The following is a 27146-nucleotide window of genomic DNA, read 5'->3' on the forward strand; positions in this document are numbered from 1 at the left end:
AGTCACCAGGCTTTGGAACCGTCCTTCCCCCTCCCTCATCCTAGTTTCCGGTCAATCTCTCCCCCCATGACAAGACCTCACCACCCTAGACCATTGCAGGAGCCCCTGGCTGCTGTCCCTCCCTCTGGGATCCACTTCCACCCAGATGTCAAAGTGATTAGGTTCGGGCTGGCCTCGTCACTCCCTGCCCAGTGCCCAGGATAGAAGCTGTTTGAATGTAAAGTTCTTCCCGAAGTGCTCATGGATAGGCTGAGCCAGTACCAGCAAAATGACGCCACTGGAATGAATGGTCTTATTCAGAGCCTTACCGAAAACTGACTTTATAAAGCTAGAAAATAAGTGATAAAATTCTTCCTGCGGAGCAAAAGGTCATGAGGCTGAAGGGAAATAAAAAGAAAAAAGAAAAACGCAGCAAAGGGCGGCTGCTTCCGTAGTCACTTCGTAATCCTTTACGAGGGTTTTCTAAATGCTAGGGCTGCACTAAGCGCTGGAGGTGCAAAGCAGCCCTTAGGGGAGGAGCAGAGAGGTAAGGGGGAAGCCCCACCCCCACCCCCCCGCAGCCGAGCTGGCACTCCTGCCCAGGCGAAATGGCCGCCCTCCACCCAGCCCAGTCAGGCAGTCGGGTCCCTGGGTGGGGCTTCTGAGGAGGGTCGGGGGAGGACAGCAAGGAGCATCAAAGAGGTCAGCTCTGGGCCCCGGGGCCCCAAGGGAGTGAGCTGTTAACTGCTCCAGCTACCGGGCTCGGGGCTCCCGACGGACAAAATGGGCCGGGAAGCCTCTGCGAGGGCTGCGGAAGACGGGTGGCCGGGGATGCCGCCGAGCAAGTGTCGGGCCTGTAAGGGGGGGCGTCGGAAATGGGAGCCGCCGGGAAGGCCTCTCGTCCCATCCGTGCCTCGGGAGCGAGCGCCCAGACGATGAACCGGCCACTAGGTTTACACGGAATTGAAAAGGTTTTGCACAAACAAAAGCAATGCAGAAGAAATGAAAAGGGAGGTTGGGGGGCGGGGGGGGGGGTCTTCGCAGCAAGTTTTTCTGACAGGGGTCTCATCTCCAGTTGCTGTTACGGCTTGTGCCCTCCCCGGCCCCGGGACAGGCCGTCCCCCCGCTCCGAGTGCAGGCCAGGGTCCCGCTCAGGGCTCCGTCGGCACGGAACGACGGCTCGCGACCTCCCAGCACCCGATCATTTGAATTTAAAAAGAAAGAGAAGAGCCCGTCGCGAGGAGTCCGCTTCTGTTTGTTCCTTTGAGAACGCGGGGCTGATGGGACATCTGAGGGGGATTCAGGTCCCGCGGGCCCGGGGGCCTCCCGGCCGCTTTCACCTCAGCTCTCACCTGGACCACAGCCTCCTCTCGACCTCCCGCAGCTCCCGAGGCGCTACCTCCTGAGCCACCCAGCGTGCCCAACTGATCTCGGGCAGCCGGGTGTCCCCTCATCAGCCTGGGAGCTCCCTCGCCCTGCCCTGCGTCCCCTCCCGGCGGGGAGGAAGCCGCCCCTTCCGCTGGCAGGCAAAAACGGGCATCTGCTCGCTGTCCCTGGCGCCTTAGTCGGCGCTGGGGAGCTCAGCTTCCTAGCCCAGGGGCTGTCTCTCTCCCCCCCCCCCCCCCCCGCCCCGCCGACCCCCGCGCCCCGCAGCCTCCCCCCGGGGGGGCGGAATCCTCCAAAGCCCGCCCGGCGGCCGGCAGAGGGGCGGGGCTCAGCACCTGGCTCTGTCCCGGGGCTCCCCCTCCCACCTGCGCCCCCGTTCGGAGGAGGCAAGGGAACTTCAAAGGAAAAAGGACCTCGGAGACTGGCCCGGCGTAATGGGAGGAGCCCCAGGAGCCGGGGAGTGTCCAGCTGCCCCAAACTTAGGGAGGAGGGAGGAGGGAGAAAAGGGGAGGGAGGACGGAGCAAAGAGCAAGCAGGAGCAGGGCTCTCCCGGCCTTCCCAGACTCTGGAGAAATGGAAGCCCGGACAAAGAGGCCACATTCCTTCCATACTCCTCCCCCCCCCCCCCCGTGTCCCCCAGCGGCCCCGGGTCCAAAGGAAAGAACGGCCCGTAAATGTTTACGGAACCGAGCAGGTTAAGGAGCAGGCACCGAGTCAGATTCCCCTTAATCTGGGAGGAAACAAATGTTTCCTAGAAAGCTGGGGGGGGGGGGGGGGGAGAAGAGAGGGGGGAGGGGAGAGGCGACTCCAGCCAGTCCCAGAGCTTTGAGAAGGGATAACCTGGACTTTACTGGGGGCAGGAGATGGACCTTCCTCAGTGCTGCCAGAAAGAGCAGGTGCAGGAGAAAGGAGAAAAAGAGAAGGAGAAGGAGGGGGAAGGGCAAGGAGGGGGAAGGGGAGAGGAAGAAAAGGAGGGAAGAGGAAGAGAAGGAGAAGAAAAGGAAGGGAAGGGGAGAGAATGGGGAAGGAGGAAGGGGAGGGAGCAGGAAGGAGGAGGAAGAAGGGGGTGGGGCTCAGTAATGGGCACTGGCCGGGTTTCTCACAGATAGTTCCGAGGGCTGAAATGGGCGGGACGGGCTGCGGCAGCCCTGCGGGGAGCCTCCTCCGTGCCCAACGCTGCAGCAGCCAGGTCTGAGGCCAGGCGCCCCTTTGGGTCGCCCACGGGTCCGAGAGACAAAGCGCCCGGGACAGGTGGCGGCTGCGTCCCTGAGGGAGCACGGCTTCCCTTTGCACCCTGGCTCATCTCTCGTGCTCTGGCCCCAGCGGGACTTCTTTCCTTTCCCACACAGGCCCGCGAGGGACTCCAGGCGTGGGAGTGGTCCGCTCCCGTGCGGTCCTGGGCCCATGGCGATGCCCAGGGCATCTGTTCAGGGAGGGCAAACTGCCCGATGCCAAGCCGGCTCCAGGCAGGCTTTGTGCCGCTGCTGGACACACAGTAGGTGCTCCTTGGGGCACAGCTTTGTGCAGCTGCCGGACACACAGTAGGTGCTCCTTGGGGCACAGCTGCTGCACAGCAAGGAAAGGGTCACAACCCAGCAGCCAGAGCGCCAGATGCGTGGTCAGCCCGATCTTATTCATGACACACCCGTCACACCCATAACCAGGCTGGGCGGCCTGAGCGAGTCAGTTGTGGCCCAGCAAGTGGTGGCCAGGCCGCTGTTATGTTCCCGGCTCCTTCAGTGAGGACCTTGACATCGGGAGGTGACCGTGGGACTCACTAGGGGATCAGCTTTAAGCGAGGGAGGGCCATGCTGCCCCCGCTCCTCTCTCCTCCGGAGCCATCTGGGGCCAGCGGCCCGATGCAATGGGAAGCCTGGGCCTTTTAAAGCTGAGGTCCTTCCCGAGTCTCCCGGACTGAGGCGGCCCCCATTCGTGATTAAGGCTAGGTAAGAAGTGAGGCAGAGTGGTCCCCTTTACCCAGTCAGAAAAGGAAAGCAGCGTCTGGGAGGGGAGCCCCAGGCTTTCTGGCCAAAACAGAAACAAATGCGGGCACCGGGAGCCCGTGGGGCCCAGCCCGGGACCCATTGTTGGCCAATCAGCCAGAGGAAGACTGATTTGGTTTTGAGGCCTGGCCCCGGCCCATAAACCCCGATGTCTTGTGAGATCTCAGGGGCCGACACCTCTGGCGGACAGAGGGAAGGGAGGTGGAGACTAAAGGAAAGAGGGATGTGGCCCAGCAGGCCAGTGGGGTCCCCGGGGCAGCTCCTACTACTCACAGAGGCTGGTTTGACTTTAGTGCTCCAGGGGAACACCATGTACAATGAGCAGTGCTCCCCCCATTTGCCATGAATTTGCATTCTAATAGAGGAGAAAACAAATTCATATGAAAATGATACAGAGAGTAAAAAATAAAATTAATAAACGCAAGTGCAGCCACGCTCCTGGAGGGAGGAAGCTTCACGCCATGGATGGTGCTAGAGCCAAGCCTTTTTTTTTTTTTAATAGCTCTTTATTTTCCAAATCCATGTAAAGATCATTTTCCATGCTCACCCTGGCAAAACCTCGAGCTCCAAATTTTTCCTTCCTTCCCCCCACCCCCTCCCCAAGTAACCTAATGTGTGTCCAACATGGGCAACTTTTCTATGCGTTTCTCTCCTGGAGCCTTCAAGGAAGAAAGGGATTCTGGGCTCTAGGGAATGGCCAGGTCATGGTCACACTTGGGACTGGGGGGGGGGGGTTGGGAATAAATCGTGTCCAGTGACTATGGCTAGAAAGGGAGGTTGGAGCTGGAGTTTTCCTCAGGGCAAGAGGGAGTGCCCACGTGTCCCGAGGGGCAGCCATGAGGCCAGACCCGCGGGTGATCTCAGAGTGGACCATCTCTAGTGGAGAGAGGGGGAGAGGCTGGAGGCAGGAGTCTCACGAGGAGGCTAGGAAGGGCTGGGGGCCTGAGTCAGGAGAGCTGGATACAGGAGATCTGGGGAGGGGGCTGGTGAGGACGGGGAGTCCCCTGCACTGATGCTGGGGGGGGCGGGGAGAGGGGCGCTACCTTTGACAGAAACCGAGACTCTGGAAAAGGGGAAGGAAAATGAGTTGCCGGAGCCTGCTGCTCCTCTCCCTCCCCTTCTCCGCCCCCCCTCCCTCCCCCAGCGAGGGGACAGACTCAGCGGAGACTGGGAACTATTTTCTTTGGCCGGGCCAGCGTCGCCATTTGTTTTGCTTGACTAGACACGTTTGTAGCAAGGACACTTGTTTTTCTTGCTTTCTGGGTGGGGGCGGGGCGGGAAGGAGGGGAGGCAGATCTCCGAAAACAAAATAAAAGTTCATTAAAAAGGGAAAGACGATGAGTGCAGTTTGAGATGGGGGGAGGGGGAGCCTCTCAGAAAGTCCAGTTTGAAATGTCCAGGGAGGTGGTGGGGGATGGGGGGGAGATGCGCTCAGGAGAGAGACTGAAACTGGATGTAGAGATGGGAGGGCTGCACGCAGGTGCTGGTGATCCCCAGACAGCGGGAGGAGGAGAGGGGGGTCCGGGCAAAGCCTGGGGGGATGCAGAGACAGCCAGAAGGAGGAGAGGGAGGTCCGGGCAAAGCCGGGGGCGGGGAATGCCCAAGTCCGGGCTGGGACGCATAGAGGGTCCGGCCAGTGCTGGGGGAGGGGGGGGGCAGTGACAGTGGGAGAAAAGCAGAGACCTGGGCGGACTCCCGGATGAAGGAAGGTGGTTCCCTGTAGATGGGCCTTGGGAGCCGAGGAAGCAGAAAGTGTGAAGAGACAGCTCATTCTGGGGAGGGGGGGAGGGGAGGGAGGCTGATGAGGTCCTGATAACCAGGTGGGGTTGGCAGAGAGAGCTTCACATGTGCATAAAACTACTCCCCGAGGCGAGCAGGGAAGGGGGGAGTCAGTTCACGCGTGGTCGCAACCTCTGTGGAGGCTGAGGGTAGCCCCACCTTGCCATGGCCAGTTAGAAATCTAAGTCCCGTCAAACCCTGAGTTTAAATTTCCCCTGTAATCTGTGGCCCACACCATCCTGGCTGAATCTCTTTGGGGGCGCCAGCCTGGCACAACACTGCCTCGGGGCATCTGTCCCCTCCCCCATCCCTCCATGCCTCACAGTGGCTTTCTCCTTACAGAGAACTGCCAGCCAAGGCAGTCGGGGAGGGAGGGGGGGGAGGGTTCCCTTTCTCCTGGTTAATTGGGAGTTCCACCAGGATACTTGTCGTTTCCATCATTAATTGTTTAAACCCCTTTCCTTGCTAACTACATGCTCTCCCGACTCTATTTTGTATTTACCATTTCTGGTGTCTATTATACCCCTTTGTTTTGTCTGTCTCCTCTTCTCCTGAATAAACCTGTCTTTTGCCAAAGAGAAAGGCCATTGTGAATTGTCCACCTGAGCGAACCCCAGCATTCGGCACTGAACCCCAGTCTCATCATCTGGGGCAGAAATTGCTCTCCTACATCCCATCAGGAGCCACACCCGGCCCCTTCCTTCAGATGGATGCTTGTGGGGAAAGAGGCTGCTGGGAGGGAGGCAGACAGCCTCGATTGGGGTCAGGCCTTATGGGTGCAGATGCTCCTGCTGGTCTCATCCACAAAATAATGACACCCACCTCCCATGAGTGTTGTCCCCAAAAACCTCTAGATTTGGTTACATGGCTTCCATCTTGGGCGCAATTGGATGGTACGGAAAGTTCGTGAGCTTGGGCATCCTGATGTGAATGACAAGGTCAGTGAGAGAAAGGAAGGGACAGAGAAAGGGATGGAGGGAGGAAGAGTGGGAAGAAAATATGGAAAGGAGGGAGGTAGAGAAAAAAGGGGAAAGGAGAAAAGAAGGAAAGGAAAAGTGGGAGGAAAAGAGGGGAAAAAGGAAGGAAGGGAAGCAGGAAGGAAAGAAGGCAAAAGGAAGGAAGGAAGGAAGCATTTATTAGGCGCCTACTGTGTGCCAGATACTATGCTAAAGCACTTTACAATTATATCATTTGATCCATGAAAAACCCTTCATGGCAGGGGCTCTTACTGTCCCCATTTGACAGATGATTAAACTGAAGCAAAGAGATGTTAAGTGACTCTCCCAGAGCCTCATAACCAGTAGAGTTTTGAGGTTAGATTAGAATTCAGGTCTTCTTGACTCCAGGTCTTGGCCTTTGTTCTGAGTGGCGCCCCTGGAAGATGAGAAGGCCAGGGCAGCGACAATTTGACGTTTATATTCTTTATTCTCTGGATTTGATCAAAGGATATAAACATAATTCTCCAATGAGAAAATTAAAGCCACCTGTAGTCATGTGAAAAATCAATAACCTAAATTACTATTTTACTATTTTTTACTTACTTTTACTACTAAATTATTCATCTAAATCACTATTCATTAGAGAAATGCAAATTAGAATAACTGTGAAGTTTAGCGCATGTTTCAAACTCTTAGCCCAGTTTTAAACTAAACCTCAAAACTCCGCTGAGATTTTTGCGACACGAAATTGTCTTTTTTTAAGACAGAGCCAAGTTAATGTTGGCGCCTTCCCTCCAAGCTTATTGCCAGCTCTTGCCATCTCCACCTCGGGTGGACTCAGCTGTCTGTCCGCTGTGGGTCCCTTGGGACCGCCAGCTCCCCGAGGGTCCCTTGGGACCGAAAGCTCCTCGACGGCAGGGATTGCTTTTGCCTTTCTTTGTGTTCCCAGCACTTAGGACAGCGCCTGGAACGAGGCAGGTCTGACTTGATTGACGCCGACCCGAGGGTCGGAGAAGACCACGTAGGTAAAGAAGCTGGCGAAAACCAGCGCCCTGAGTGTGGCCCGCGCCTCGTGGGGGAAGGGACCTGTCCCTGGCGCCTCGGAGCCCCCCGGGGACGGACCAGCCACGCTCTAGCAGTCCAGCGCTCGCTATGTTTATCGGGACAAGAATAAGGGGTCCGGACGCACAAGCCGTTGCTTCTTTGCGCGCAGAGAGCTGGGGAAAGGGGTGGGGGACGCTGCCGTCTGGCATCCGATTGGTCAGTGGAGCCGTCTGTTTTATTGAATACTTTCCCTTGTTTCTTTCTGAACCCAAGTCCTCGTTCTAGGGGATTCTGTCCGGGGGACCGAAGGGGACGGAACTCAGGGGGGCTGGGGGGGTTCTGCAGGAGCCTTTCACAGAGCGCTCCGGCCAGCCCCTCCCCCGGGAGCCCGTGTTGTGCCCGCGGCCGCGCCTACGTCCCAGAGCCCCGAGAAGGGCACGCTGCAGCCCGGGGCCCGCCTTCACCCTTCCCTCCGCGGGGCACCGAGGGCAGCGGAAGCTGGCGGTGAGAGCAGGGAGGAAGGGCGTTCAAGCCGGGGTCTCTTCTGACGGATTGAAGGACCTGGGTCCCGGCCCCGGGGAGGCGGAGCTCCGCTCTCAGAACGTCAGCCGCCCGGCTTCCCCAGAGCCCCTGCTCCGAGCAGAGCGGAAGCCCGGCACGTTGGCTTGGGGAGGGGGCACCGAGAGCCCCCCAAGCTGGGGCGGGGGCGCCTCCCAGCTCACGCGCCAGGGCCGGGCCGGGCCGAGCCATCAGGCGCCTCCTAAAAACGCGAGGTAGCATCCGAGTGTGGGTGCTCGTTAAGTCAAAGCTTCGGCCCGTTATTGCGGTTGGGAGCAACAGAGCTGCCGGGAGGATCCGGCACTCCGGAGGTTCCCCTTGGGTTTAACTGAGACCCCGGGGGGAGGGCGGCAGCAGGACTGAGGAAAATCCTACAGCTCAACTCCTTGGCTTCCGATATATCCGCTTGCTCCCTTCACTGCCCTCTGCTTATGACTCCGAGGCTTTACACACTCACCCCCCCACCCACGAATCCCCCCACATACACACACATGCACACACACAAACAGCAGGTCCCCGCTCCATCCACAGCCGGCTAGGTCAGGGAGCCAAGTTCAGAGGGCGGGACCGCCAGAAGGCCAGAGCCCACGGGTGGCAGCCGTGGGCAGAAGAAGCTCTGGTGGGGAATCAGTGCCGGCCCCTCCCTAGCAGAGCCGCACTTTCTTGTACTTCTTGTTAATAGTTTTGACATTTCATTTTTGACGATTTTGGTTTCCCTTGTTTCCTCCCTCCCTTCTTCCCCTCCCACATGGGATGTCACACACGTCCCCCTCCCACATAGCCAGCAGTGGATACGGGTCATGAACAAGGGGAAATGAGTGGATGAGGCGGAGGAAGGTTCCCTGGTGGGGCCGGGAGAGAAACACTAAGCGGCCTCCCACCGGGTTGAGGAGGGAAGGCCGAGGTTTGTGATCTGTGGGCAGCCTGCCCCCCCATCACAGGACAGCCCCCAAAGCAAACCCTCATATGTTTGCAGATCTCAGCCTCAAAACCAGGGTGCAAAGAAAGGGAACAAGCATTTATTAAGTGCCTGCTGTGTGCTGCACATTGCACCGAGTGCTTTCCAATGATCTCATCTGGTCCTGACAGTGACCCTGGGGAGGAGGGGCTGCCATTTTACAATGGAAGAAACTGAGTCACCAGCTGGGAAATATCTACCTCTAGAGCTGACTCCAGGCCCAGGGCTCCAGCTACTTTGGCCCCAGCAGCCTCTGCATGGGGGGTTGGACACTGGCCACTGGTGGGGGCTTCCCCTCAGAAAGCTGGCAGGAGAGGGCCGCCTTCGGACCCAGCACACAGAGAGCCTCGCCCGGCTTCCCTCGGCCAAAACGAGCAAAGGGGGACCATCCGTCGCCGTCCCATGGAGATGCCGTCCCTCTCCCACCTCAGGCCTCAGAGAGCTGCCCCCAGAGTCTGAGGGGAGAGGTGGGTGCCTGACTCAGAGGCACACGCCCTTTGGCTGCCCTGGCTTCTGAGTGGCCGGGAAGGCCGTGGGAGAATATGGACACACCTCACGAGCGCCCGACAAGTGGGGGAGATGACTGGGCCACGGACTCTGGGATGGCTGCCCACGGGGCGTTCCCTGCCTCCTGGCATCTGCAGGGAACACTCCAGGGCAGCGCTGGGGGAGTCCAACAAGGGGGAGGCAATCCCACCCGCAAAGAACCTCCACTCGCAACCTTCAGATCGTTGGCTCTTGTTCGCGGCTGGTCTCGAATGGCATTTTCTCTTTGGTGGGCACCAGGCTGGCAAGGTGAGCGTGATCTCTGCTGCGGCGCTGGCCCGTGTCCCCGGGAAGGCCCCTCATGTCCAAAGGGAAGGCTCCTCACTTCACCGGCCATGATGCTCTTGTGTTCCCGACCCCAAGTTCTGCGACCGCCCCTCTCCCCATGCTGCTGCCCAGGATTTCCGGGGAGGAAGAGGGAAGGTCCCAGACAGACCCAGGCTCAGACCCCAGAGTCATGACTGCCTTGGCCTTTAGTGGGCGTGGTCCTGCAAAGCCCAGAGAGACTTTGAGCTCCCCCAGAACTGGCCAGAGCCAGATGGACCAGAGGCTCATCAGGAGAGAGTGGGAGAAGTGTGGGGTGTCCCCTCTCCCCCTTCTCCCCGGGCAGCACCCAGGATGAGAGAAACTAGGGCCGGCATCACCAAGTCCTCGGTCTGCCCCTGCCAGACCCTGAGTCCTCTGCCCCATAGTAGTGTAAGACCTTGCTCAACTGGCACCTCTTCCAGGAAGACTTCCCTGATTGATCAATCCCATGTTATTGGGTCTCCTTATCTTTTCAGTATTCACTCTCCACCCCCTCTCTACCCCTGCCCCAGAAAATTTGAAGCTTCTCCAAGGCAGAGACTGAATTTTCAAGAGTTTGTCTCTTCCCCAGACTGGAGCCAAGGGCTTTGTATACAGCTGGTGCTTTCTAAGTGCTGATGGTGATGGGAATGCGTTCTCTCCCCTTCCAGAGGAATCCTTTCCCCTCTGTCCTTCTGTCTTTCTTTCCCTCTCATCTATCTCTGTCTCTGTCTGACTCTGTTTCTCTCCCTCCATCTCCCTCTATCTCTCTATCCCATCTCTCTGACTCTCTCTTTCATCTCCCTCTGTGTGTCTCTCACTTTCTCTCTCTCTGTCTCTGTCTCTCTCACTTTTTGTTTCTCTCTCTCTCTCTCTCTCTCTCTCTCTCTCTCTCTTTCTCTCTCTCTCTCTGTCTCTCTCTGTGTCTCTCTCGCTCTCTTTCTCTCACTTTCTCCTCTTCTCTCCTCTCTTTCTGTCTCTGTCTCTTTCTTTGTCTGTCTCTTTCTCTGTCTCTGTCTTTCTCCCATCTCTCTCTATCTCTCTCCTCTCTTCTTCTGAGCTGTGGTTGATTAAGAGTTTGCCTAAGGTTTCCCATGCAGAGAAAATCCCAATCAGGAAAAAAGCAAAGCTGAGTTTTCTCTAGACAAAAGGCAGAGGGGCATACACAGTGCTGTGTGCATGCTGCCTTCGACATCCAAGGACCCGGGTTCAAATGACCCAGGACATTTGACGTGGACAAATCTCCAATCCCAGGGCCTCCATAGGAGTGGAAAGCCTTTGGGGGCCCCTCTTGCAGCCCTCCACAAAAACAAGAGGCTGAAAAGCAGCCAAAGCCTTTCTCGTGCCCTGGAGCTGGTCCTGTCCCGCCTTTCCTGGATGTGGTTAATACAAACTCCGAATGCTTTCCGAAGCCGGGCTGCGGCTGAATGAGAGGAGCCTTCCCGGGCAGCTGTTTGGCTGTGGATGCTGAAACCAGATACGGTCAGCTGCCAGGAAGGCCCACCTCTCCTGGGCTGGGGGTGGGGGAGCATATCCGCTGGCCACTGATCCTCTCACAAGAAAATCACGTGAGCTCCCAGCATCCCCATCCCCAGCATCTCTTGCCCCAAGTTCCCTAAGCCCTAGCTCCCCAAGATCCCCCCATGCCTAGCTCCCCTTACTCCCATTCCCAGATCACCACCCCCAGCTTCCCCACCCCAAGATCCTCCCACTCCCAGCTTCCCAAACTCCCATTCCAACACCTTCACTCCCAGTTTTTCCCTCCCAGATCTTGAACTACCCTCTTTGTCCCCTCCCCTACTCCCTAATTTCCAGGAGGTACAAGGACCCAAAATCTGTCCACCCCAGCCACATCCCACATCCCCAGCATGGATGCCAAATCACTGGGAAGGCTGCCCTGCAGGAAGTCATTATTTGTTGTTGTTTGTTTTAAACTTTTTATTAAAGATCTTTATTTTTCAAAACATGTGCATGGATAATTTTTCAATATCAATCCTTGCAAAACCTTGTGTTCCAATCCACCCCCCCCTTTCTCCACCCCCTCCCCTAGATGGCGAGCAATCCAATATATGTTAAATATGGTAAAATATATGTTAAATCCAATATATATGTAAAGATTGATACAATTCTCTTGCTGCACAAGAAAAATCAGAGCAAGCAGGGAAAAAATCTGAGAAGGAAAACAAAAAGCAAGCCAACAACAACAAAAAGAGTGAGAATGCTCTGTTGTGATCCACCCTCAGTTCCCACAACCTCTCTCTGGGCGCAGATGGCTCTCTCCATCACAAGATCAGTGGAACTTACCTGAATCATCTCATTGTTGAAGAGAGCCATGACTGTCAGAATAGATCATTGTATAATACTGATGTTGCCGTGTACAATGATCTGGTTCTGCTCCTTCACTCAGCATCAGCTCCTGTAAGTCTAGGAGGTTCTTGTTAAACAAGTGCTTTGAGCCTCCTGGAGATCTTCAGATACCACAAAAGATGCTCCCAGAATCCTGGGATGGGGGGGAGGCCACAGAGCCACCAAACCCCTGCCCCTGCCCCAGGTCCCACTCTGGAAAGTGTGCCCCCATAACCTTCATTTGGGGCTGCAGATGGTGCCCTGACATACATTTAATAACTCTGACCTCTGCTGTATGAAGGATTTTCCCCCATGAAGTGCCCCAGTGCATCCCTCCCAAATCCAAGGAAGAAGGAGCCAATCTGGAAGCGAGCTGGAGACCTCCTTTCCACAGTCAGCTGGTCATTCATTCATTTAACAAATATTAATTAAACTCTCTTCCTCTTTCCTCTCCCAAAAAAAAAAAAAATCCTATCTGCACTGTCAGCTGCCTGCTACCTGATCCTATGAATATGCATCTATGTCCTTCTAACCCTTGGTCGTCCCAATTTTGAGGAGATGTGAGGTCTTGTTTTCCTCTACATGATTCCCCTCTCCCCTTTTAGAGTTGGCAAGAACAGGCCTGAAAATCTCTGAATAAATTAGTCTGATTTTTATTGCTACTTTACCTGCTTAATAAGCCGGGATGGAACTCACATTAATAAGAATTCAAGCTATTCTCCAACTGATAAATGGTCAAAGGATATGACGAGGCAATTTTCAGATGAAGAAATTGAAACTATCTCTAGTCATATGAAAGAGTGTTTCAAATCACTATTAATCAGAGAAATGCAAATTCAGACAACTCTGAGATACCACTACACACCTGTCAGATTGGCTAAGATGACAGGAAAAAATAATAATGACTGTTGGAGGAGATGTGGGGAAATTGGGATACTGATACATTGTTGGTGGGAGTAGTGAACTAATGCCACCATTCTGGAGAGCAATTTGAAACTATGCTCAAAAAGTTATCAAACTGTGCGTATCTTTGACCCAGCAGTGTTTCTACTGGGCTTGTATCCCAAGGAGATCTTAAAGAAGGGAAAGGGACCTGTATGTGCAAGAATGTTCGTGGCAGGCCTGTTTGTAACGGCAAGGAACTGGAAGCTGAGAGGATGCCCATAAGTTGGAGAATGGCTGGGTAAATTACGGTTATATGAATGTTATGGAATATTATTGTTCTGCAAGGAACGACCAGAGAGACCTGGAGAGACTTATAGGAACTGATGCTGAGTGAAATGAGCAGAACCGGGAGATCATTGGACACAACAATGGCAATATTATATGATGATCAATTCTGACAGACGTGACTTTTCTCAAAAGCGAGGTGATTCAAGCTGGTCCCAATGGTCTTGTGATGGAGCGAGCCATCTACACCCAGAGAGAAGACTGTGGGGACTGAGTGGGGATCACAACATAGCATTTCCACCTTTGTTGTTGTGGTTTGCTTGCTTGCTTTTTGTTTTCTGTTTCCTTTTTCCCTGTTTGATCTGATTTTTCTGGTGTAGCCTGATAATTGTGGAAATATATGTAGGAGAATTGCTCATGTTTAACACATATTGGATCACTTGTCATCTAAGAGAGAGAGTCAGAGGAAGGGAGGGGAAATTGGAACACAAGCTTTTGCAAGGGTGAATGTTGAAAATGATCCATGTATATATTTTGGGAAAAAAATGCTTTACTTAAAAAACAAACAAAATAAGTAGAGAAAGAGACTGTCCCAGTGATGGGACCCGAAGTAAGGACACTCCCTCTGCCATGGATAGTCTTGCAGTTTCCTAGAACACTCAGTGGGGATCGGGGAAGTAACTGGGTTTACTCTTAGATAGCTGTCTATACATTTACTATACCAAGCTACTTCACGATTAACAAATACCTTATCTAAGTTAATCAAGTCTGTCTGCTGGTCAATGGGAAGCACACTGGTGAGGGCTTGTGGCAGTACTATGCTCTCGGTACCTAAGAGTCGCAGTGAGATGCCATTCAGTGAGACCCAGGTGGTCAGTGGAAGAGCAAGTTGGGGGAGCCAGCCCAGATCCTTCGGGAAATGCCAGTTATTGTTATTCATGTGATTGTGGTTCCTGGGAGGCCCTCTCTATAATTCTCAGGGATGATGCAGGGAAGAGAGGTTGGAACCTGTGCTTCCTCCTCTTTTCCATAGCAAAGAAATGAAGTTTAACCGCTCTGGCTGTGACAGCAGGCACTGATGAGGGAGCCCCCGACCTGGGGTTCAAGCCCCATCTTTGAGACTTCCTTCCTGAGTAACCCTGGGCAGGTCCCTGAGCCTCAGTACCCTCTTCTTTCAAATGAGGGGCTGAATCAGATGCCCACTCCAGCCAGAACAGTGTTGCTTCTCTTTGGCTCCTAATCCAACACTTGGCCTCCTGGATGAAAGTCTTTTCACTGATGGTCCCCTGGGCCTGGGGCTTCTTCATCCTGGACTCCTGGGCTTCCTTTAAGACTGGACTTACAAGATACAATTGTCAATGACCATAGTAATCTACTGTTTGATCAACTCAAAGACTCCAGTTTCTGGGATAAGAACTCACTATTTGACAAAAACTGCTGGGAAAACTGAAAAATAGTATGGTGGAAACTGGGTGTAGACCAACCCTAAACCAATATAAGATCGAAATAGGTTCGTGATTTAGACATAAAGAGTGATACCATAAGCGAGTTAGAAGAGCAAATGATAGTTCGCCTGTCAAATCTTTAGAGAAAGGAGGAATTTATGAACAAAGAGGAACTAGAGAGCATTATGAAATCCAAAATAGATCATTTTGATTACATTAAATTAAAAAGGTCTTGCACAAACAAAATCAATGCAACCAAGGTTAAAAGGGAAGTACAAAGCTGGGAAACAATTTTTACAACCAGTGTTTCTGATAAAGGTCTCATTTCTAAAATATATAGAAAATGGAGTCAAATTTATAGGAATACAAGTCATTCCCCAGTTGATAAATAGTCAAAGGATATGAACAATTTTCAGATGATGAAATTAAAGTCATCTAGAGTCATATGAAAAAAATGTTCTAAATCACTATTGCTTAGAGAAATACAAATTAAAATGACTCTGAAGTACCACTTCACACCTGTCAGATTGGCTAAGATGACAGGAAAAAAAGGATGATAAATGTTTAAAGGGATATGGGAAAACTGGACACTAATACATTGCTTGGTGGGTGGAGTTGTGAACAGATTCAACCCTTCTGGAGAGCAATTTGAAACTATAGCCAAAGGGCTGAAAACTGTGCATATATTTTGATCCAGTGGCATGACTACTAGGTGTATACCCCAAAGAGATTATAAAAGAGGGGAAAGATCTACATGTACACAAATGTTTATAGCAGCTTTTTTTTGTAGTGGCAAGGAATTGGAAGTTGAGTGGATGCCCATGAATTGGGCCTAAAATTGTACACTGTTCACTCAACTTAGACTCTTCTTAACAAATATTCAGATAGTCAATAAGAATCTAGTAAATGTGAGCAAATGTCAGTCCCCATGCTGAGTTCAGGATCCATTGAAAAGTAAGAATTGTCCCTTCCTTCCACATGTTTAACCTACGTTGGATTGCTTGCTATCTTGGGGAGGGAGGTGGACGAGAGGGATTAAGAAAAAAATTGGAACATAAAATCTTACAGAAATGAATGTTGAAAACTATGATTACATGTAATAAGAAAAGTAAACTACTATTGAAGGGAAACAAAAAAATTTTTCGTAAAATTTGTCCTTTTCCATCTCTCCCCTCCACCCCTCTCACCAAATTCCTTCCTTCCCTATGAGGCTACCTCCAACATATTCTCCCTTTATCTCATATGTTCCCATGATTATGGTTATCAGCACTTGGGAAGTTCTAAGAGAGGAAGAAAGCTTTTAGCAAAAAGTTGCAGAAAACCAAGAATCCCTTTTTCACTTCAAAATAACAAGAAATAAAATCAATCAATAAGAATAATGCAACCCAAAAGGAAGGAGAGCGAAATCATCACTTAAAAAGACTCAGAAGGAAAAAAAAAAACCAAGAGAATGAATAAAAATTATGGGGAAAAACATAGAGCTGCAAATACAATTAAAATTATGATTTAAAAAGTGAAGTGAAATCCACATACACACTCCACTGTGCTTTAGTAAGTGCTCTTCCTTCATTCCTTCAGAATCAGGTGGGAGATCACTCAATGGAGCAATGCACAGTTACACAACACTAAAGGTCTGCCTCATACTCATTAGATCGACAAAATTGATCCCAAAGGATAAGGACAGATAGACTAATGGAAAACAGGTACACTCATGCACTGTTGGTGGAACTGTGAAAACAATTCACACAATTTGCATTGCCTCAAAGGCACGGAACTATATATAGCTTTTGGCCCGGTGTTATTGATAATAGATCTATTACTCAAAAAGATTAAAGAGGAAAGAGACCTATGTGTACACATATATTTCTAGCAGCTCTTTTTGTGCTAGCAAAGAATAGAAACTAAAGGGGTGCCCACTCTTGGGAAATGGCTGAACAAGTTAAGTTATGGTGGTACAATGGCTAGGTCAGGAGGCTAGAGTCAGGAAGACATCTTCATGAGTTCCAATCTGTGTGACACTTGCTAGCTGTGTGACTCTGGTCAAGTTAAACTACTCTTTGCCTCAGTTTTTTTCATCGTAAAAGGACTAGAGAAGGAAATGGTAAAGCACTCCAGTATCTTTGCCCAAAAATGGCAACATTAGAAATGACGAAGGGCATGATTTTAGAGAAACCTGGGGGACTTATATGATGTGAAATGAGCAGACCCAGATCTGCTGGGGCAACTAGGTGGCACAGTGGATAGAGCACCAGCCCTGCAGTCAGGAGGACCTGAGTTCAAATCTGCTCTCAGACACTTACTACTTCCTAGCTGTGTGACCCTGGGCAAGTCACTTAATCCCAATTGCCTCAGAAGAAAAAAAAAGAAGAAAAGTAAAGAAAAAAGAAAAAGAAGTGAGCAGAACTGGGAGAACAATTTATAGAGTGATAACAAAAAGAGAACTGAACATCTGAAGCTCATGATTTCAGAGCACTAATTATGAAATATGCTACCTGCCTTCCAGCAGAGAGGTGATAGACCCGGAGAGCAGAATGAGAAGAACATGCATTTGGGGGGCAGCCAGTGTAGGAAAGTGTTTTGCTTGGTTTGGCATGTGTTTTATAAGGGTTTTGTTTTTCTTTTTTCCCCAGAGGTGGGAGGCAAGGAAAATGAATTTTTAATTCAAAAAAATTAAGAGTGGAAATTAGAGCTCTCAGAGAGGAATTTTAGAAGATGGGAATCAGCTGTTTAGAATCCATGGTGGAGACCCTCACTGAACAGGGGATACTTTGTAATGGGGCCCGACCAGCTCAGAACTCCACAATGCAGAGGGGGAACAGCTGTCGGAACAAAACCGACGGCAGCTCTGGAGACAGGGAGAGCCTCGAGAAGAGTGGGAGCTGAATCCGGGGGACCCTGGCTGGTCCCCTGTCCTTCAGCCTCGTGGTAGGACTGGAGGCTCCCCACCCCCAGCTCTAGCTGTGATACCAGGCCCTCAGGAACTCAGCTCTGCCTCCAGCCTGAAGAGACTTCGTGTCCCGAATGGCAAGATTCGAGGGATCAAAGTAAGATCACCTCTGTTCTCTGTGTGCTCCTCCATTTGGAGCACTGGGTATGTGCTCCCCCATTTGGAGTACTGGGTATGTGCTCTGGAGACCCCAGCTCCAGTCCTGCCTCAGGCTCATCCTGGCTGTGTGACCCCGGAGAGTCATTTTTATGAGACTGGGGTCTCTGGCCAAGCAAGTGTAGAAGGACATTGGTACTCGAGTGCCCACACAGAAGAAATCACGGATCCAGACAAAAGAGATATTGAAAGCAATTTAGCAAGTTTAATTGGAGCAATCGGGTGTCCCTGAGCCAGGGAAGCAGGAAGTCAATGCTGCAATGGTGGTCTCCCCCAGGATCAGCCTTCGGGCCTGAGGTCCAGGCCAGGGAGGGCTGGCTGCCTGGTGCTGGGGCCTGCTATCTGCAGGCTGAATGGCCACGACAGGCTGATGATTGGCAAACTTAGGGATGGCGGTGGGAGGAGGGACAGCAGGTACTGAACAAGGGCCCCTGCCTCAGCCAGGCCACTGAGAGGAGTCACTCCCAGAGCTTGGGCAACAGCCGCTCAGATAGCCCCAATTTATAGAGTGATCCCCAAATAGGATGAACATGCTCCCTTTGGATAGAGAAGCAAAGGGAGTTGGGGCCTGCTCCCCTCCAACCTCTCCCCTTCCTTTCTTTGTCCATCCCCCACTCTGTCCAGCCCAGTGTGAAGAAGGATTCCACCGGGCCAGCAAGCCCAGAGCCCTCGAGCTCCCCCCACCCCTTCTTTCTTTTCTGTCTGACCTCCCCTCTCTATCGTGCTACAGAGCGCCTGCTCAGACAAACAAGCTGGGGCTTCCCCACCAGAAGCAGAGGCTGATGTCCAACTGGAAGATTAATAGCCAGGCTGCCCAGAACCCTGACCCCTCCCTCAAGCACTAAGCCCGGTTAAGTGGGTAAGACTCTGCCCGGCCGGATGCCAAGTCCAGCAGCAGGTTAGGGCCCAGACGTGAGGAAGAGCCCCTCTGCCCCTCTGAGCAGCTCAGCCAGGAAGCCGGCTCTGGACTGAGGGGGGCGGGGTCTGCGTGGGGGTCTTCATCTTAAAATCTGAGGGCGAGGGCCTCAGGGTGGGCTCAGTCATGGGCTCCCTGGCTCTCCAGAGGAAAGAAGCCTTGGAGGTATCACCTCCAAATCTCCTGTTTCTGTTCTTTCAAGACACCCACGGAGCCCGCAGGGGCCAGTTCTAGCATTAAAAAAAGCCTCGGGTTAAATCGGGAGGTTTCCCCGGAAACAAACCCCCTTCCCCGGCATTAGGAAGCCTCCCAAAGCTCCTTAGCTAGTGAACAAACTGGACTCTTGGAATCTACTCCCAGAGACAGTTTCACTCTAGTTTTTAGGCCCCGACCCCCCACCCTCACTCTCGAATCTTGTTAAAAACCATTCCCACGGGCATTTTAAAGCCTTCGGATGCGACCGTTAGAGCGAATGGAATTCGTCTTCGACTCTGGACTAAGTTAGCCTGGGGGAGCGAGGGGCCCAGTAGGACCCCGCGGCTCGGCGCCCAGGCAGCTCCCACCCGCTCCCTCCCGTGGGCGTCACTCCCACCCGCTCCCTCCCACCCTAAGCCTCTGGGGGCTTAGAAACGGTCAGTGTCATCGGTGAGCACAAGTCCGCTCTCCGCTCACACCAGGGGACTGGGAGCCCTGGAGTTCAAAACCCCAATTAAAGGAATGAGTCTTCAGTCGTTAGGGTTTGGAGCGGGCACGTTCGGCTTCCCTTCCCTTTTCCCTTCCCTTCTCTTCCTTCCTCCCTCCCTCCCCCCTCCTTCTTCACAATTTTAAATTGGATTTCAGCCTCTCTCGTGCCTTTGCAGTTCTCCTCGGAGCTAGCCTAACTAAAGCTCAGTCAGAGCCCTTAAAGGGGGGTTGCGGGGGCAGGAGGAAGCTGGAGGAACGAGTGAGCTGAGGAGGAGGAAAAAGCAGAAGCCACGTCCAGGGTGAAGGCTCCGTGGGCTCGGCTGGGGGGGGGGGGGGGGAAGGGAGGAGCCACGCCAGAGGCGCTCCGCTGACTCTCTTTCCCCTTGTCCTCATCCTTGAAGTTGCCCCGACCCCGAGCCCCGGTCCTTCGGGACCTCGGGACCGCCAGGCCCGGACGCAGACGGAGGAGCTGGACGCGGAAAGGGGCTGGAAGCGTCCCCGCAGCCGGCCCTGCCCAGCTTCCCCGTCTCGGCCTTCCCGAGAGCAGACTTGGTCTTTCCCCCGGCCGTGGCTCCGTCAGTCTGGGCCAGCAGCGCCCAGCTCCTCCCCGGGGCCAGCAGGACTGCGCGGCGAAAAGCCGAGGCCCAGGCCCCCCTTCCTCCGAGCCCTCCCTCCTACTCCCACTCCTAAACTGGAGCCCATACCTCCTCCCCGCCCCCACCCCTAGCCACCCGGCCAATCCGCCTCCAAGCTCCATCCGGCCGGCGGCTCCCAGCCCTGCGAGTCAGACAAAAGCTTAGCCCCTCAAAACCGGACCCGTGTCCCCTCGGCCAGGGAAATGGAAAGAAAGGACGAGGCTCCTTAAACTGCCCTGTCCCCCAAAGTCTGAAGCTCTGAAGAAAGTAGTAAATGGCCAGAGCTCTGGGAGCCCCGGAGGGGATTCTGCTTTGGGGCAAGTGCCTCAAAAATAGGAAAAGGGAAGCAGCCTGGGGACTGAGTTACTTCCCGACGGCAAAAGCCCCTGAAAAGCAGGGCGGCCTGGGACTGGGGCCTCTCACGAATGAGCCCCGACTTCGGCCCAGCTCCTCCCACTTAGGGCCTTCAGCCTGTGCTTGTCTGTGGGCAATGACCCCCAGGGAGGAGAACCTCCGCCGCCGGCTCTAGAGCCTCGAGACCTGGGCCCCTGGTTCCTCCAGTTATCCTTGGCATTCGGGGGCGCCGCCGTCCAGAGCTGCAGTGCTGAGGTCCGCGGCGGCCCGAGGGCGCCGGGCTCAGCCAGCATGTCCTCCGGGAGAGACGCGAGCTTTGTCCAATCGCACCCAATCTTCCCTACTCCTGGTGGCCGCTCCCCTTCCAAAAAGCGGGTGAGATTCAGTAGCATGCAGGACGCTGTCCCCGTGGTGGGGGGTCTGAGAGCCAGCAGGCAGACGGGGAGTGAGCTAGGGAGTGTGTGTGTGTGTGTGTGTGTGTGTGTGTGTGTGTGCGCGCGCGCGCGCGCGCAGGCGCGTCCCCCGGGGGCTGGGGGCTTCGGGCCGATGGGATCTAAGGGGCCGGCTCGCCTCCTCTGCACTGTCCCGAGGTCCGGGGCCCCAGACCGCCGGCCTCGCCCGCAGGACCCCAGGAGGCCGGCCGGGCTCCGGGCTCAGGGGCTCCCCCGCGCCCCGCGCTACCTGCAGCCGCACGTCTCCACCACCATGTCCTCGTACTGTTTGTAGACCACGTTGTTGCCCGCGTCTATGTACAGGATGCTGATGGGGCTGAGCTTGGCGGGCACGCAGCAGCTGGGCGGCGTGGCCTCGGGCGCCATGGAGTTCATGAGCGTCTGGATGATGGCGTGGTTCGTGGGCTCCAGGTGCGAGCGCAGCGGGAAGTCGCACACGCCCTCGCAGTGGTACGCCTCGTAGTCCAGGGGGGCGATGATCCAGTCGTCCCAGCCCAGCTCCTTGAAATCCACGTGCAGAGGTTTGCGGCTGCAGCGGCTGCGGCCCTTGCGCCCCGGGGCCCGGCCCGGACTCGGGCCCCCGCTGCCTCCGCCGGGGCTCCCAGCCGCTCCCGCCCCCCGGGCCCCGACCCCGGTCCCGGCCCCCGGAGTCCGCCGCTTCCTGCGCCCCGCGGATGGCGCAGCCCCCGGCTGCCCCCGGGCCCGGCCCTTGGCGCGCAGCTCCTGGAAAAGGTTCTCTTTCCTGTGGGCTCGCGAGAAAACCACAAGCAGAGCACTCTCGTGGGGCGGCGGCCTCGGGCTCCCGGGCAACCCCAAGCCCAGCAAGCGGGGGGCCAGAGGCCTCCCGGAGGAGCCGCTCACAGCGCGCAGCGCCAGGCAAAGGGGCCGCTCGGGCCGGTGCTGCTTCACAGAGTCCGTCAGGTCAAAAACTTCCCAGCGCGCCGAATCCAGAGGGCGCGCGGGCCTGGAGGTCAGCAGCCGAGGCCCACGGGCGGCCCCCGGGCAAGTGGAAAGCAGGAACAGGGCTCCTGCGGCCTCGTCGACCTTCCCCGGGGCCGCCTCCTCCGGCTTGACCCGCGGATCTTCCTGGGCTGCCTGCGCCCGGCGCAGGACCCGCAGCTCCGCGGCCACCACCTCGTCAGCGCCGGCCAAGCTGGACACGTCGAAGAGGAAACGCTGGCCTGTCTCGGCGGAGACGTCATCTGTAAGGGAGAGGGAGGTGAGACGGGGACGGGGAGAGGGACGAAGAGAGAGAGGCAAGCGAAGTGGGACGGACCCAGACGGAGGAAGCGGAGAGAGACAACCCCAGACGGACCCAGACCGGCAGAGGCAAGCGGAGAGAGACGGACCCAGGCAGAGGCAAGCGATGGGAGACGCACCCAAGTAGTGGCAAGCGGGAGAGAGACAGCCCCAGACGGAGGGAGAGACCGCCCCAGACGGAGGAAGTGGAGAGAGACAGCCCCAGACGGAGAGAGACACCCCAGATGGACCCAGACCCGCAGAGGCAAACGGAGAGAGACGGACCCAGGCAGAGGTAAACAGAGAGGCGGGAAGAAAGAAAGGAGTGTGTGTGTGTTAGTGGAGAATTGCGCGCAGGTCGCCCCCCCCCCCACTTTCCCTTAGAGTGGAAAAGCCCCCTCCCCTAATTTGCTAGCTAGGGAAAGTGAAGAAATTGAGACGCCTCTTGACCGCATCTCAGTTGCCTGCACCTTCACTACATCGGGGGAAAAAAGGGAGCTTGCAGACTGCTTCTCTCCAGCCTGGTCCGAATCTAAACCGTGAGAGCCTCCGGAGTGCAGGCGGTTTCGGACAGCGAAAGCCAGTCGGGGCCGCCGCCCCCACACCCTTCCTCAGCCGCCTCCGCTCCTGGCGCGCAGCAGCCCGGCTCGGGCGAAAAGGAGGCGCAGTTAGGCCTCGAGCCCCGGGACAACACCCCCGGGACTTCCTGTCGGCCGCGCTTCGGTCACTCCCCTCGCAAGCCCAGCCGATGCTCCTGCTCCACAGGGCAGGACCCCGAGGCCAGAGCTCTGCTCCCTCGGGGCAGCGAGATACCGGCGTCGGCGGCGCTGGGGCTGCCCGCCCACGGATGGAGCCGACGAGCGTGTGCCGGGCCCCTTCCCTACCTCGGTGCCCACCCAGCCCGCCCTTGGGAAAGCCAGGCCCCCGCCACAGCCTCGGTGGCCGCTTCTCTTTCAGGGACTGGGGAACCGAGGCTATTCGGAGTTGGGGATGGTTTTTCCCTCCTCGAGTCCCGGGAGGAGCCGGGGGAAGCTCCGCCGAGCCCAGCGAAGGGGAACACTTTGAAGAGGTCATATGGTTTCATTTTGCCCCAGAGTCAGAGAGACCGTGCGGAAAGATTGCCTGGAACCGTGGCGGTCGGGGCTCCGCACCCCCACTCCGGCCACTCGAGCTCTCGGTTCCAGGGCTCGGGAGGAGGCTTCTTCGGAACCGCCGATGGGAGGACCAAGCCGGAGCCCATTATGGGAGGCCTGGCCCCTGAGGCCGCGAAGATCACGGGAGAAACTGCCCAAGCTGCAGCCTCTCCTCCTCCCTTCCCGCACCCCGGCTCCCAGAGCAAGAGCCGAAGAAGGAAGGGGAGACCGAGAGGAGCTGGGAAGCAAAGGGGGAGCGAGAAGAGGGCTTGGCAGAGGAAGGGCTTAGACCCCTGCTCTAGAAGGGTCCTCGAAGCCGCCGTTCTCCCCCCGGACCCAGGAGAGGACGCGGAGACCCAAAGACCGAGTTGAGAAGACCCTGAGACAGAAAGTGGGGCCCCCCAACAGGCCCAGCGGGAGTTTCTCCACCTGCGCCTTTGCCTGGGGGCACTTTGCATCGGGGGCAGTGCAGTTATGAGGTCATGAATAACTCCCCCTTCCCAGGAGAGCTCGAGGGGGCTCCTGCTAGTCAGGCTTCCCTGCCCTCCCAACTCTAGATGGCCAGGAGCCCAGTTTAACTTAGCAGCCTTCTCTAAGGGGCTAGGGCCTCTCGGGCCGTCGTGCCAGGGGAGGGAGGTCAAGAACCAGCCTTGCCTGGCAGTGCTCAGCCCGGGAGGGGGTTCGAAGAACCCCCGGGAGCAGCGTACTGGCGCTAGAAGCAGCATCTCGGGCCTTCGCGATGGGGGAGTCGAGCCCAAGTCCCGATTTCCAGCTCTGCAGCCGGGGAAGCCAGGCCAACGCCCCGGGGCTCGGGACTGGAGGGAATTAAAAGCGAAGTTACCGGAGTTTGTCTGAAATCAGTTCCATTGCTCCTATCTGTCTGCCTTAATGACTTCGGCAGACATTAATACAGTCCAGATGAGACGCATCCTGCTCTCTCCCCTTCTCCCCATGGCCCGACACAGCCCCAGCGGCGGCCTCGCCCCAACCGGACTCTGGCTCAGGACGCAGGTCGGGTGGAGCAGTGGCGGGCCTGGCCGATGAGAGAAGGGCCGATATGGACAATCTCTAGGCGGATAGAGAACAGAACCACGAGCTTTTACAGCCCTACAGCGTCCCTGAGAATCGGGGGACTCCTGGCCTGACCCCAGCCCCCCCACGCCCCTCGGGTCCTGAGCCGAGAGCCTTTGGCCCGGGGCTCAGGGACTATCCACTGGGGGTTTCTCCTTGCCCAGGTACCTGGAACAATCCGGCTCAGCCCCGGCCGCCCTCCCGCCTGCTGTCTCTTGGACCCAAGGTCCAGAAGGGCCCCGCGAAGACCCTCCCACACAAAAACTTTCCAACCTCCTCCCCTCCAAAAAGACTCCCAAGCAGAGGGGCTCACAGACACACACGGAGGCCAGCCGGCACAGCCCCATCTCCAGCTTCCCGGCACCACACAGGTGGCCGTGTCAGGATGGGATGGGATAGAGGTGCCCGCCCAGAGGAAGCGCCTTAGGGCAGCTGCCGGATCCGAGACTGGCTAAGAGCGCGTCCTCTCTGCCTCCGATCTCCCCGCTCCATCACACACACACACACACACACACACACACACACACACACACACACACACACACACACACACAAAATAGAAGGGCTGCCTGAGATCTCCCACTGCCCATCCACCCCGAGAAGCCTGAACCCTCCTCTCCATCCCCTTCCATGGGCCCGCACACGGACACTCATCCACCCCCTCCTCCGAGCGGAGCAGCGCGAAGCCCGGCTGACCTCGGGGCTCCTGGGCACCGCTGATCTCAGGCTGCCCCGCACCCGCACAAGTAACGCCGACACACACCCGCGCGCGCGCCCAGAGTCCCCCGGGGCGGCAGGACTGAGCTGCTTCTGGGGAGGAGCAGCACCGGGAGAGGGGCGGCCGCCGGCGGCGAAGGTACCTGGGGGCGCCTGGTCAGCGAAGCCCGTGACGGTGTCCGCGAGAGCCCGTCGGTTGCCGCCCGCAGCGGCGGCGGCGGCAGGGGCTGGGGCACCTCCAGGAGCGAGCGCCCTCTTGGACAGGCTCCGGTAAAGGGACAGCATGAACTGGTGCGGCACCACGGCGGGAGACGAGCCGTTCCCGACAGTCCAGCCCGCGCCGAGACGCGGCCCTCGGGCTACGGCAGCAGGCGAAAGGGGGCTGTCCGCAGTGCTAGCCGAGTCGCTTGGGCCCCGTCTGGCGCCGCCGCCGCCGCCACCGCCCGGGTCCCCGCCCTGGCCGGCTCCCCGGGCCCTCAGGACCGCGGCCGCTTCCAGCCCGTCCCGGGGGCGGCAGGCGCTCAGGAGCCAGAGGCAGAGCGCCGCAGCAGCGCCCAGGTCCATCGGGGGCTTCTCCTGTGTTGGCTGCGCGCTGCTCCGACGCCGCTGCGCTCAGCTGCCCTGGGCGCTCCTCGCCCCTCTCCGCCCCCTGGGAAGGAGCTGCGCTCCGGTGGCCTCGGCGCTCCCCTCGGGCCCTCTTCTCCTCACGCTCCTCTCCTCCCCGGCTGCGCTGCGCTCAGCCCGGCCCCGGCAGGCAGTCGGTGCGCGTGCGGTGGCGGAGGGGATTTGGTGGCTCCGGGAACTCCCCTGTCGCCTTTTGAACATAGCGTTTAATAATCGGGGAAGTTTGCGGAGAGACCGCTGCCCCCCCGCCTCCCCCCCACCTCCATCCCCGCCTCTTCACCCGGAACAGCGCCCCCTGCCTGAAGCTCGCCTGGTGCAGCAGCCCCCACCCCACCACCACCAGCAGCCCCACAGCCCCCCTTTATCTAAACCCTATTCGGGCTACTCATTCCTCAGTAACAGAAGCCTCAGCCACGGCAGCCGTCGCCAGGAAGGGCCACGATCGAAGCCCCGGCCTCCTCATCTCTCCCGGCGCCCTCTGCTCATCTCCCGCCTCGGCCAGGGAAAGGCGGACCTACCCCCGTCCCCACATTCCTACCCCCACCCTTGGATCGGTCCAACTCGGTCCTCCCCTCCCTAAACTCAGATCCGGGAGCGCCCCGCCTGCCTCCGCGCCTCTCGTCTCCTCCACTGGGTCGAACCCAAAGCACTTTTACGCACGAGTCTGTGAGGCTCCAGCGGTGCTGGCCCCGGGACTGGGACATAACCCGGGTTCGGCCGCAGCCTCGGGTAGGGGGAGGAAGTCCTGCCGGGGACAGACGACTTCAGACAAAGGCGGAAGAAATAAGTGAGGAGACGGAGCTGGGGGAGAGAACTGGGGACACACAGGGACAGAACAGAGAGGGCGCACCCAGAACCGAGGAGAGTCCGGGGCAAAGAGAAAGGAAGCAAGGCCAGGAGAGAGAAGAGAGGGTGGAAAAAGGCTAGATCCTGAAGGATCGGGGACGGCGGGGGGCAGTGGAGGATGACGGGGCGCGGCTGGGGCCGTCCTGGCTTCGGTGCTGCCGCCCCCGGACGGCCCTCTTTGGGGGGAGTCACCGTTCCCTCGTCCGTTCCAGCCCCGTTTCTCACCTGTAAGCGTTGGCCGGGAGGAAGGGGACTAGACTCTTCCCCCTCCCTCCGGAGCCTGCCAGCTGAGCCGGCCAACCGATGCGCCAGATATGAGTCCGAAGCCAACGCGGGGTCTGGGACTCGGACTGCCTTGCCCCCTCGGAGAACGGCATCCCGGGCGTGGGGCCGCGAAGATGCGGGGACCCGATCCGGCCGCAGGGGGCAGCTGGAAGGCGTGGGGGTCCTCGGCCCGAGGGCCGCAGGCGTGCCTCCGCGCTGTCCGACTCTACCCGAGCTGATTACGGAGCCAGCCGAGGCTCGCGGGTGCGTGGGTGGGTGCTGGGCGGCGGGCGCTCCGGTGGGCACGTCCTGCGGTCAGCTCGGCCTCGGCATCTCGGGCCTCCCGGGCTACAGCTCCTGCCGGGCCTCCGGGAGCGGCTGCGGAGGGAAGGGCCCGGGAGCCGTCGGGGCCCTGGCCGCGGTGGAGCGCCCTGCCTCAGCTCCCTGCGCAGTTCAGGGCCGGGAACAGGCGGGGCATAGACCAACTTCCCGCCGGGTCCGCGCTCCCCCCTCCCTCCCGCAGGGTGGGGGCTGGTCTACGGAAAGGAGCCACGTCCACGCAAACATCGAATGCGAGAGAAAGGCCGGGAGGGAGTGGGCACCGCCTTGTCCTCCGCTGGGGCGCCCCGAGGGAACCGTGCTCTGTGCCTTCGGCCAGTCGCTCCGGGGTT

At 56.9% G+C, this 27146-nt stretch overlaps 1 protein-coding gene across 2 annotated transcripts; it reads right to left on the reverse strand.

The window, feature by feature from the left end:
• Positions 1–17723: 17723 nt before the first annotated feature.
• Positions 17724–26534, reverse strand: GDF7 (growth differentiation factor 7). Of its 2 annotated transcripts, none has more exons than XM_051974083.1 (2): positions 24885–25581; positions 17724–21783 (listed from the first exon to the last, which is right to left on the reverse strand). In XM_051974083.1, the coding sequence occupies exons 1-2, from the start codon at positions 25303–25305 to the stop codon at positions 20807–20809; spliced, it is 1398 nt and encodes a 465-aa protein (XP_051830043.1). In that variant the 5' UTR covers positions 25306–25581; the 3' UTR covers positions 17724–20806. The 2 variants fall into 2 exon arrangements, 1 of the variants encoding a protein (XP_051830043.1); XR_007950147.1 differs by lacking the exon at positions 24885–25581 and adding an exon at positions 26437–26534 and having other exon boundaries at positions 21696–21783.
• Positions 26535–27146: the final 612 nt, after the last annotated feature.

The sequence above is a fragment of the Antechinus flavipes genome, chromosome 2 (assembly GCF_016432865.1).
Source record: "Antechinus flavipes isolate AdamAnt ecotype Samford, QLD, Australia chromosome 2, AdamAnt_v2, whole genome shotgun sequence".
Classification (NCBI taxonomy): Eukaryota; Metazoa; Chordata; class Mammalia; order Dasyuromorphia; family Dasyuridae; genus Antechinus; species Antechinus flavipes.

Excerpts from the sequence above, each read along its gene's own strand:
- GDF7 (XM_051974083.1), bottom strand. The coding sequence starts at position 25,305 with ATGGACCTGGGCGCTGCTGCGGCGCTCTGCCTCTGGCTCCTGAGCGCC. Across the intron at positions 21,784-24,884 it reads CGCTGACCAGGCGCCCCCAG|ATGACGTCTCCGCCGAGACA; the intron begins GTACCTTCGCCG and ends TCTCCCTTACAG.